This window comes from Conger conger, chromosome 8, assembly GCF_963514075.1.
Source record: "Conger conger chromosome 8, fConCon1.1, whole genome shotgun sequence".
NCBI lineage: Eukaryota > Metazoa > Chordata > Actinopteri > Anguilliformes > Congridae > Conger > Conger conger.
The window spans coordinates 56,541,920-56,554,656 of record NC_083767.1 but is presented as its reverse complement, the minus strand read 5'-3'; the positions used below and the strand labels follow the sequence as shown (position 1 = coordinate 56,554,656).

General features: G+C 42.2%; 1 protein-coding gene across 1 annotated transcript; it reads right to left on the bottom strand.

Moving 5' to 3' along the window:
• Positions 1-149: 149 nt before the first annotated feature.
• LOC133135279 (neuronal vesicle trafficking-associated protein 1-like) lies at positions 150-12,231 on the bottom strand. The gene is made up of 5 exons (XM_061252164.1): positions 11,530-12,231; positions 10,896-11,052; positions 10,035-10,151; positions 5,489-5,599; positions 150-2,195 (listed from the first exon to the last, which is right to left on the bottom strand). The coding sequence occupies exons 2-5, from the start codon at positions 11,022-11,024 to the stop codon at positions 1,995-1,997; spliced, it is 558 nt and encodes a 185-aa protein (XP_061108148.1). The 5' UTR covers positions 11,025-11,052; positions 11,530-12,231; the 3' UTR covers positions 150-1,994.
• Between the last annotated feature and the right edge of the window lie 506 nt (positions 12,232-12,737).

The following is a 12,737-nucleotide window of genomic DNA, read 5'->3' as shown; positions in this document are numbered from 1 at the left end:
TCCAATTCCTCTGAGAGAAGAGGTTGAAAACTAAATCTAAAAATGAATCTGACCTCTGCCCTGATCTCCTGGTAGGCCAGAGAAACATGTACGCATGAGGGCTGCTAGGTCAAAAAGAACACTCCCCAAGGAACAGCCAAACTCTCAGCCCTGATTAAAAACCAGGTACTCATTGCCCTGGTTCTACATTTTAATGGTGGATGATAATGGTACGCCTACACGATCTGCGTATGAAGCAAAGCTTTCTATACACTTGCATTTTTCAATAATACAAAGAGAATGGAAAACATAATAAAATGCGCATTTTCTGTGCAGAAATGAACTGAGCGTGTTATGTTCTTCAGCTCGTGTTTGAAAACCTTTCTACAACGGTAAACTTGCTTGACTATGTACAACTGTACATTAGCAGATATAGTCCTTATAAGAGTTCATGAATAGCCAGTGCAATAAATGCCATAAAGTATACTGTTCCTAGCAGACTTGGCTATTATTATTGGATCGCCCAAATAAAGCATGATGTTAATGCACAGACATCATTATTCATAAGCCATTGGGATCCAAGGCTTCAGTGTTAGTCTAATACAACCGTTCATTTAAATTAACCCATCTGACATCAGGGGCAGAGGATTAGCAGCAAAGAAATCTAAATGCTAATCGAACTAAGATATCTAAACACTAATCGAACTAAGGAATCTAAACGCTAATCGAACTAAGGTTCTATTGGGTTTGATTTTACTTCACTTTGCACATCGACTGTGTAATGTATAGCTTTTCTCAGCATCAAACCCAGTTTACAAACATACCTGTATGGTCTGAGTACATAACATGATAACCATGATGCTCATATTGTTCAACAATATGGGTGCCACTAAAGACTTTTCTAGTCAAAAAATGAAATGTATTTTCCTAAGTTTTTATTAGTCTCAAGTTCAAATTTGATTTCAAAACAAATTATTAGCACATTCCCCAAAATACATTTAGGTGTCATGGTAATGTGAGCATATTAAGCTATTTTTTTATTCAAGCAGAGGCAACAGTTCCTTCCATCCTTATGGAAAAAAACAGATATTGATGGAGTGGGTGGGCCTCCTGTTCATACAGCCAATCACGTCCCAGGTATGACTGAGACTGACACGTTGCCATGGCGGCAGTAAACATCAGATCAAACGGGCCCGCCCACATGGCTCAGCAGTGCAGTGTAAAGGAGCAGGTGGAGGTAAGGAGAAAAGACCCTAAACAGTGAATGAATACAAGAGCGATCAGATTACACTGCACTCCGCCCAAGTCCTCACGGCTGGAGTTCCATCCAAACTGACTGCAGACAGTGGATGTGAATAGAGGACTTGCAGTGGAAAGGCTTGATGATGTCATCACAAGGCGCCAATAAGTTTGAATCTGAGGACACCAGAGATGTTCGTCACCCTTGACATATCAAGCAGGCGGCAGTGTGGAATGAACTCTCCCAGTGGGTTTCATTTCAAATCGAATGATGGGTAACATTTAAACAGGAAATGGGTAATGCTTTGGTAGAAACTTTCTCTGCAGTTATGATACGTATATACTTATGAAGTGGTTCAATCTCTCCATGGACTGCCATGGTAACCGTAGAGATTGAGAGCTACTGTAACGCACACCCTCATATCATTATGGTATCATTTCACTGTGAGCATGTAAGAACTGCTACACATTCCTGCATTCCTGTGTCTATGAGCACACACTGCCGTATGTGTGTGCATGAAGCTGTATACATCTTTGCTGATGTGTGATATGAGGATGTGTGCGAGAGTATGTGATAATGCAGGTGTAAATATCTGTGTCAGTGTTTATTTGTGTGTGTGCAAGTGTGTGTGAGCGCAATTGTCTGAGCATGAACAGTATCCGTATACAGGCATATTTATGTAAGCATATGCATGTGTAGAAATGGTCTGCAACCCTGTTTATGTGTGTGTGTGTGTGTGTGTGTGTGCGTGAGTGTGTATGTGTGATGCCCCCCTCTAGGCCAGCTTCTGTGAGCTCTCAGTCTCTTGCTGCGAGACCTTCTCTTCGGCCATGATGGTCATCCAGGGGGACACCGAGCGGGTGATGGTCTGCCTGGCCAGGTTGTAGTGGTTGATGATGGTGAAGAGTCTGCCGCGGCCCCCGGGGCCCTGGGGGGGGTAGTAGTTGTACACTCCGGCCGGCATGCAGCGGTTCTGCTGCGGGGCGGGGGGGAGAGAGGCGGGGAGGGTCAGAGGTTCGGCTGGACCGGTGGCCCGTGAGTCAGAAACGCACACAAAGAAATGTCAAAAACGGTGAGACCGTGAGAGGTGTGCCTGAACGGGGTGGGACATGGGCTGCTCTTTGTAGCACTGTTTTTAAAGCTGCTCACATGGTTTCTGGAGGCAGACAATGCTCAAGCTGTATCTCTCAGACTTGACCCGAATCTGCACAGCCCCCCATTGTGACTGGTAAATTATTTACATTCATTTTCTGCATGACAGGTCTTCACACACAACATGTGAAATGGAGGGGATGATGCAAATCTTAGCATGGCTTATTGTTGGCCACAACCATGTCACCTACCAGTTGTTGTTGTTTTTTTGCACTATAAATGTACCAATATGTAAAGACAAAACAAAAAAACTACAATGAAGATTGCAGACTTCAGCCAAAGCAACAACCTCCCCTCAAATGTGTAAATGTCTTGGCAATCCAGCCATTTTTAGATATGTGTGGCCTCATGGTGTAGCTACATGAAATGCCCAAAATCTATTATTTTCTTTCTCCTGCAGACATGAATGTGTCCAGCAAATTTCATAGCAATCCAGCCATTACCTTTCAAGATATGTCAATGACAATTTGAACGTTGGCCTGATGATGGCGTTATAGGAAAGGTCCAGAGGACACCAAAATCAATAGGTTTCTCCCTCTTGGGAAGATGAATGTGCACGGCAGATTTCACAGAAAAATGGCCGTTACTTTCCAAGATTTTGTCTGTTACAAACAGACAGACAAACAGGTGGATAGACAGAGAAAGCTGAGGTAAAGGCGGTAGGCGGAGGTAAAAAGTACACCATCGGCGTAAAATATAAGCATTTAATATACGCTGTATACCTTTTTTATTACATATTTAGTGACTTTCTGCCATGGGGGTCATATTCTCTCAAGATAAATTGCCATAATGGTTGAATCCCCCAACACCCCAAATACAGAAGAGAGCAGTTATGAATACTAGATAGAAAAAAAAAAAACGAAGAAAAAATCCAGCAATGCCTTCCAAAAATTCCTACTCGGGTCAAACGTTCCAACTTTTAAAACACCAAAGTAGTGAAGGTAACCTGGCACCACAGTCCCACAGACTCTTAAGAGTGAACAAAACCTGGAACTGTCTTGTGGTTCTTCTGAGGGGGGAAGCCAGTCCAGCCAGGGGCGCGATGCTGTGCGATGAGGCTCTGCTGCAGGCACTTCATCACCCCTGACAGACCTCAGACCACAGCCTCAGCTCCATAAAGGTTAGAGTAATGAGCTGTAAGTACCCGTTGCTGAGAAACCCCCACTGGTCTCTGATACTGAATTAACCTGACAGCCTCTTCAAACCGTATCTAACCCCCCCCACCCCCACCCCCACCCCCACCCCACCTCCTCTTCCCCGTCCTTTTGAGGGGAATCCAGGTTTAAATGGGTGTACCGAGAGCTCGCCAAAAATGAACGGGTGGGGGAGGGGAACGATAAAACTCCCATATCTGCATCTGCAAGCAAAGAGTGAGCCTCCCTGATTTTATTACTTGATGTCTATCAGATCGTGGAGTGCTTCTGCTGAAGCACCTCAGTCTGGAGAATAATCTTCCAAAGGACACGCAGTTCTAAGTGAATATTGACCCCAGCTCTTCAGCGGTTCAGGGAATCGGCTTGTACTGAGAATACTACAAGGCCAAGTGTTAGAAAGACCAGAATCATTGTGCCCTGTGACATGGTACTTTAAAATATCCTGTAGAAAACCTCAGCATTAAACATTTATATGATTTAACATGGTAAGCTCTGTAAGGTATAGCATAAAAAAAAAAAAACATATGTTTGAGAAGTGAAAATGTTCAAGACTTGAAACTGCAAGAACTGGAAATATTCTTGGCACTGTGATTCTTGGTGCAGCTACTCACTATTCCCCTTGCCTCTGTGTGCAAGTATTGCAATTATGCCCCTTCCTCCTGTTGTACTGTCTGTTATATAACAGTGTTGTGGAGGGCATTTGGAGTACATGGATTTTGCCTTCCCTCATGTCAAAATCTCGCTCAGATTCAGGCCATTGCGTCCTTAAACTAAAAATGTCAGGGGACATACAGAAATGGATTTACTGTATATTGTTTCCTGAAGGCCATATTTCTTTCAACAAGTTTTCAACAACAAGGCCATGTTTTTTTCCTTTACTGCAGTATACTGCACAGTGGAAATGACTGACATTCATTTTAATCACGCTTAGACGGATCATATATGAGTTTCAACCTATAGGCTGTTTGAATACAGTCCTTCCTGCTGAATGTGTCCTTCAGAATCTCCATGAGGCTCTCTGCTGTGCTGAAGCATAGTGCTGCAGTGGAGATTCAGTCCAGATCAGCCATCAACAATGTCAGCTTACATAATATCTCTTTTCCTCTGGCCCTTTCCATCTCTCTAATTGACTCTCCCTCTCTCCCTGCTTCACCGCCCTTCCTCCTCCTCCTCCTCCTCCTCTGTCCCCTCAGTCTAACTCTCTCCCCTCCTCCCTGTTGCTAGGCTGCATTAGGGGATGGAGGGGGGGGGGGTTTGCTGAGAGACCTGGCTCATATCCAGCAGTGTGACCACCGATGTTACCCACGGAGCCACACTTTTAGGTACCAGCGTGGCGGAGGGATCCGGGCCACTTCACACCTAACAGCGGAGCTCAGCACAGACCAGGGAACAGTCTGCACCTCATTATCACTTATTAATTTCCGTGGCCGACAGGCCTTATCTAGAGTGACTTGCAAATTCTTCATTTTTCCATAATATATTCACCTAAGCAGCTGAATATTCACAAGCAATTCTGCTCAAACACTTTACTCAAGGGTGCAATAGCCATGCAGCCCCTGGTTACCAGCCCTGTTCCCTAAGCACACAGCCGCACTGCTGCTCTGCATGGCATTATGGATATTACTATTGATATGGCATGCAGATATTATTGACATATTTAGAAGGAGAAAAGCATTCAATTGTAAAAAGACATAAAAGCCATTTTGTCTTTCAGAGCCGACTGAAATTAAAGTCCCGGAATACAGTATCCATCTCCCTATGAATTCAAAGAGTGTATACTCGTACTCCTTCTACTAACAATACTGGACCCCTTTAAAATGTGTAAATAAAATACTGTAATTCATTCTGCTGAACGAGATTAAACTGAGTGTCAAGGTGCAGTTTCTACACATTTACAGTATTTCTGTGTGCCGTTGACAGATGGATCGGTGAAAATAAATGACATGACATTTCTGAGACGTACCGTGTACACGAACCCCTCTGGGCAGGGTTGCTCATACTGGTACACTTTGTAGACGACCAGGAACACCACACACACCAGAAACGCCAGCGCGCAGATCACCAGAAGAGTCACCTGGAGAGAAATACAACCACATGGAGTATCATACCAGACAAAAATGATGGGGACATCACATTTCCTAAATGAGCCAAAGGTTATGCAAGTTACGATGGAAATAATCAGGTACCACTGCAAATGGAATCTATTTATTTATTCTTCAACCAGAAAAAATAATAGAAAATGCATATCTACTGTATATTTTCAAAATGACTGCTAAGAACACAATAAAGACTATTCTAGAGGAGAGGAGGAGACAAATGGTTATACTTAGGCAACTGCATGCTATGACAGAAATGTTCTCTTGTAAATCAGTCATTATTAAAAATATATATATTCCTCCTTCATGAAAGCACATGTTTTCTGAAGCTTGAGAAGAGCAATAAGTAACAGGTCCTTGTGGCACATGAGAAAAGGATGTACATTCACCAGGGCCACGTTCAGCCCCAACAAAACGTTTATTTAAATGAAAACAAACAGTGGCGCGTTGAACATTCTTGCAAGCCATGGAAGGACTGACTGAGAAAGCCTTCTCTGGGCTTTAAAGCATAGGCCTACGTCATTATTGATTCAGGCTACACCCGCGAGACACTCAACAAACGGGAGCAGACATACCTCAAAGCCTGTTGCAAATGTTCCGCACCATTGGGAGAAAACGTATCGTTCAACCAAGAAGCCGTGAATCCAAAACATGGTAACTGAATGCAGTATCAGGCCAAAATGGAACAGCACCGGCGAAAAGTGTGTTCAATAACTCTTGTTCGATTGGGTGAAAATAACTTATGGTGAGAGAAAGTTGGCTCTGTATGTTGTGTGCTTTGAGGTTTGTGACATTTATGAAATACACAAAATGAAACACTACTTTCAGCAAACCAAATGAAGCCAAATCCCACACAAACTTATCTTCAGTCTCGGTCACCTACTGACTGAATGTTATCCTACATCCAATGCATAACGTATTTCTTTGCAAATGTTTAAGCCAGACCATATACTATGCCATATACAAGCCTCTCTCTCCAGCTCAACACCTAGTGATTTACCAGGCGAACTTGCGATGCAGTGATATTTTGAATGTCTTCGCCCTTCAAACAGCTAAGCTTGGCTAGTCCAGGTATAATGTCAAGAAACCGACAGTTATTGAGAGCTGAGTGTGGCTGGATAAGCAGAAGCGCAATAATATTGTATTTTTTAGACTCTGACAGCTCAGAGAAGACAAATTGATGACAGAAGCAGAGGCATTATTTCTTCTGCTGACTACGTAAGCTTCAGTTGTTCATTATTCCTGCTGCGGCAAGGCATCGAGATAGCTTGTTACATAGACGTACAGTAAAAACAATGTGTAATTAAGGTAAATTGAAAATGTCATCCAACAAAGTTACATTTTGCCAGCATTTCAATCCAACTGCTAGCACACACTCTAATTTATACGTATGGCAACTCAGCAGTTTAATGACATTGAATATTTGACATGACGAGTCAAGGTCCAACTGTCTCTTCATTACCTTTACTGAAAATATTACATGTATTAAGTAAGTTATACACTGTTAATATAACCATTAGGTGAAGACCCAGTGAAGTTATCTGTCAATCTCACAAGGCGTGCATAGAACAGTCCAGCGGACAGGTGAGCAGGAGTGCTTGTAATGTTCCTGTTCAGGGTGAACCTTGCACCCACAAGGCCACAGAGCCAGTCCATTAACAGCGGCTTTCCAGTTTTAGCAGCCTGCCACAGTGGATTGAGAAGACTGTGGTTGTCCTTTGCATGTTGTACAGCTCCGTTTAGAAGCATTAATCAGGGCAACGACAGGCCAGTAATGCAGTGTCCACTTGTAGCCCTGTGGTACTCCCCTCTTTATATCTCTAATCAGCCTCAATAGAAAGTCGTGCATGTGGCATTTTCTCTCTATAAGTGTATTTGAGTGGTTGTTTTTTTAATGCTACAAATTACAAATGATATATACCCAAGGTCACAGAATGGATGCTACTTCAATAAACAGTACAAAAATTGTGCTTCATTTCTGTGTTGCTTTTAACGGGAGAGAAAGGAGAAACAGGTCTCCACATGAATTGACAAGCACAGATCTTTTCCTTTGGAATCTCTGCTTTGATCAAAACTGAGGCATCGGGAAAATATATTCTGTCACACAGCGGGTGGGTGTGAATCTTTCTGCTGAAGTAAACGGTTTATTCATTTATCTTATAAATGAAAGTTATTTTTTGTCAGTACTTCAAGAAAACGCATGACAATATCAAATGAGTATCCTGCTGACATATCACAGCAGGAATGTACTGTATACTAAATACACGCAGTTATGTTTGTAGAAATTGCTTTATTAAGGGGTTTCAGGCGGTTTCTCCGTATGCTAATTATCACCTTGTCCACTAACAGCCTACAGACTGGGAAAATCTGATTTTTTTTTTTTTTTTTGGCAGACGCTTTTAATCCAAAGCGACTTACAAGTGCATAGGTTCTACCATAAATGATATGAATTAAATTATATTCAACGGGACTCGTATAAGAGTCTACCTTGAAATCAAGATGCTGAAGACAATGAGAGCAACAGAAACGCGTCCAAGAGCATTCACACTGAATCACGTCTTCCTTCTGAGCTGATTGTAGCATCTGCTTGGAATAAACAGTGCCATATGGTCTGAGATCATACAGCCCCGGGCGGTACACGATGGTTGACATCAGAAGTTAAAAGGACAAACGAGTCTGAAGTGCTAAACGTTGGCATTTACCTTCTGAGCGGTCTACACCTCGGGCCAGGGCATGCTGGGAAAGAAAATCAGCGGGACAGCCTTGACAGAGAGGACTGGAAGCGGTAGGCATTGCAAAACCACCCCCCCACCCCCCCGTCTCTGCTCTCTACCCAATCCAATACCGATCTGTGATCAGTGCTCAGTAAACCGGTCGGTGGCTGTTCCCGACACTCTGGCCCACACTGGACTCCAGTGTTGCTAAGCGCAGCGGCGGGGGTGGAACAGCGTTTGAATTCCAAGCCCCGCGACAATGAAAAATGCATCACTTCCTGCCCGAGTGTGCTCTGGCACTCATCAAATGGCAAACCGATGTTAACTCGCCCAGCCGGCGGGACCCCCTTCACACATGGGAGTCATGGCATTACCGAGTACAAGCAAACCGTCTCAAGCCCGGCCCAGTCACTGAATAATGAATGAACTCCACTCAGGGGAGCAGCGCACAGCGGAATGCTTACAGTTGCTGCGATTGGGCCAAAGTCCCAAATCCCACTGTCTTGTGGGTAAGTCAGTTTTAGCTAATAGTAATGCAACAAGCCAAAATCTCGAAAAACACCAACTTGTCTTCCATATGTAGAGTTAATATAAATCTCCCCTTTTACCATGGGAGTACAAACTAGAATTTAAATCACTATTAACCAATAATTGCAAGAAATTATTAAACTGCAGTTTGCACAAAAGCACGCAAATGTAATCTTGTGTATATTGATAAAAAGGTGGAATCTCAACATCAAATAAACCAATATCAAATCTCAATATCACATTTTCCAAATGTATGCTCACCTCAAATCAAGATCAGTTGAATGAATAATGACACATTTTAAGATCATATTTCTGAAGTAAAAATCAATCAATTTCCATGTAACTGAAGGAAAAATTATAAAAAAGTATAAAACAAAATAAAACAATGCAATTAACTTGTATTCACTCAATATCTCATGAAAAAAGCAAGAATACTAACAAAGACATACTAACCTTAGCTGGCAATAGACCCCTCTATGTTTTGATGGGAACTGATTAAATGCTCTACAAAGGTCATAAGCATAAGCTTTACATATTCATTGTTCAGGAGTAGTTTCAATTACCATACATTAGTGCCCAGCATTACACAATATAAAAATGCTTGTTTCTAAGGAGGCAGCTGCTGGCAGACTATGTATATTGCACACATGCACGCACATGTGCACACACACACACACACACACACACACACACACACACACACACACACACACACACACACACTCACACACAATCGCCCTTCAGTTCAGGCCATCTGAAAGCATGGAGAAGCTTAACTGCATGGTGTGCGCATAGACCTTGAGACAGTATTACTCCAGCAATGCGCATGAGCCCCATACTCCAGTTCCCCTCCCAGCATCCCTATCCCCAGAGACCACTCTCCCCTACAAGCTTCCACTCATATCGTTACCTGGCAACGTAACTTAGCAACCTAACAGCATGGGTTCAAATGTTCAGCGCAACATAGTGGAATTACTGGGTACTACTGCATAAACAAGGACACCAGTGCTTATTCAGTTAAATTAAATATATTGTATATTTTTCGAAAGGCGAATGTTGAATGAGGTAGGACTAAACATATGCTCTTCAAATCGGTGCTGTTTTAAGAGTGGAAATGTGAATTAATAAATAAAATGACAAATTCAAATGAAATCCTGAAGCGATATCTTACTTTGAGTCGTTCAGAAACGCCTTCGATGACGCTTATTGTAAATTCGGCTATTTTAGGGGAACGGAAGGCTCCCTTCTTATGATCACCATCGTAGTCTGCTTTGGTCTTCACCACCACCTAGAACGGAAAAAATGCACACGGTAATGATAAATGATTTGAGCTTAAGCTAATTACCACCGCTTTAGAACAGAGGACTGGGTTGTCGTTCCGAAGGCCTAAATCGTTCGAATCGTTACTTTGTTATTTCAGCCTTCTTGACTTCGTTACAAGCATTCAGAGATGCAGTACAGAAATCGTTTTCGAGTCGGTTCATATTTTTGCGGTGGCAGTTTTTCCCTGCATATTTTAAGGTCAATCAATCTGCTCCATTTTGAATTTTAAGTGGAATGCAAACTTAATTAGCTACAAACACAAGAAAGCGTAGCTACATTCTAGATTAAGATATATCCAGTTTAAATATTATTCATTTGTTTACGTCAAGTAAGACTGGCTGACAATTGGTTATATGTAATTGCTTTGAATATAACCCAATTAATTAATTAAGCTACATCGCCTAGGCTACTGCACAGAAGACCATGCCCTTAATCATGTATCATACAAACAATATCTGACAAACGTACTTCTGATTTAAATACTGAGCACATCGAATACATAAGAAGCACGTGTGTAAATAGGCTAATCAGACGGACATCGTTTATTGGGGAAAGGCTAATCAGACTATGCGGACCCATATTTTCACGTGAATCTAGCAACAATCAATCTTTGTATTATCTTTGAAACGATTATATATTTATCTTTGTATTATTGCTCATCTAGAAATGTTGATTGACGTAATATTAAAATGAAATAACTAAATCTCACCTTGTCAGGAGGAGGAAACTGCAGTTGATTGACATCTAGAGGTGTTATAAGGGGAATAGTGTCAAATCCATCTTCCGAGACGGGCTTTGCGTTATTCTTTTCGCAAAAATTGTTCCCCAATTTCACCATTTTCACAGGCTAGCAGAACCTTTGTGATCTGGGGAAAAAAAGAAAACACAAAGAGTGCTTGTTCGACGTCCTGTGCTGGATTGCGTTTTTTAGTCGTGAAGAAAATGTTTTACAGTTTTATCAAGGAATACCTTGTGACGAGCACCTGCATATTATAGGCTAATTGGATTATAAAACAAAGGATAGCCTTACTAACAATAGCTATTTTATCTTATGGCCTGGGATAGGTTCACCAGCAGCCTGGTATCCAGCCGTCATATTAATGTAAAATCTTTGTTTTTAATTTAGTGGACTAGCTAGCCAATTACATTGCTGAATTGCCTTGTCCAATATAACACATTATTAAGAACATTTCTAGCCTGGGCTACAATATGGTCCAGCGATCCATTCATTCATTATTTTCATTGAGGCATCTACCTTACTGCAGAGATTCGTAAATACGCACACATACAGCCCAGCATCAGTGCTGTGGAGTCACATTACGTGCATCTTCTAAAACACTTACCTTTGCGATATACGAACCGAAGGGGGACGCAGTGAAAATCCCGGCACCAGCTTAAAGAAGAGGTACAGTTAAAACAACAGCTCTAATGGCTTAATTCTGTGCCACCGGGTGCAGGTATGACGCAGCTGATTTGCACGGTAGATATGTGGCTAGCGGTACAGCTGCTGCATAGGACCTGTTCCTCCGAGCTATGGAAGCGAGAACCGTTGCTATCCATTGATGTAATGGCATCACATCCACGCGCTCAAAGGCAGGGAGGGGTGCGGAGCCCGTTGAAAAACCCTCCCAGAGCTTGGAGATGGACGTAAGAACGGTTGACCCTATGCAGGCTATTATGATTTTAACTAAATTTTTATAATAATCCTGAATCACAGTAGCCCACACTCTTTCATGTTTATTTGAAAAATTACATTAAATGACATAGGAGGAACATGTCTGTGTGACTGTGATCTGCTTTGTACTCAAATAATTCGCATAGGCACTGCAACGAGTGGTAGAATAGGGGCGACTGCCTATAGATCCTGATGAAAGAAAATAGTCTTTGAAAATAGTTTAGCCTTTAGAAACCATTTTCAGCATTTTTCATCTATTCACGCCAGAATAGCTCATTACGACACGTGAATTGTTCTCCGAAGCGATTTGAACGCGTTTGAAAATTACTGTAGCGGTGCTGCTGACGTGTACGGGACAATACCTGACTGCAGCCTGGATTATCGCTCTCGAAATTAATAATTATCGAAAGAAAACCGTAACAACGACGTTTACCCAGAAGCAGGCCTGTTGAAGTGCGTCTCTGCACTGCCTTCCTTGCCATGGCAACCGCTTCAATTGAACGGTGACGACTGTATTGATTTGAGCAGTGGGCCACAGTAATTACCATAACACCTCAGTCCCAAGAGGTTGTTTCCAGAGTAGAACCACTGGTATGCACACTCAACCACCCTTTGTCCACCATAACAGTTCATAGACCATATGATCTCCACCCATTCCCCCTTTCTCCGTTAAAAAAAATAATAATAATCATATCCACACACACTACAATCAGTGGTTCCCAGCCTTGTTCATGGAGATATACTGTTTTGTAGGTTTTCATACAACCCTCAGTTTGTACCCCTGATTCTACTAATTAGCAGCTCAACTCTCTGGCTGTTTAATGAAGTGTGTTTTGTTAGGTTTCAAGAGGAAACCTACAGGGCAGCAAATCTCCA

Bases quoted from the DNA above. Each gene is read 5' to 3' on its own strand.
- LOC133135279 (XM_061252164.1), bottom strand. From the start codon at position 11,024: ATGGTGAAATTGGGGAACAATTTTTGCGAAAAGAATAACGCAAAGCCC. The intron at 10,152-10,895 runs GTGAGATTTAGT...TTTCCGTTCTAG, and splicing joins AGTTTCCTCCTCCTGACAAG to GTGGTGGTGAAGACCAAAGC. The intron at 5,600-10,034 runs GTAAGATATCGC...ATTTCTCTCCAG, and splicing joins GCGTTTCTGAACGACTCAAA to GTGACTCTTCTGGTGATCTG.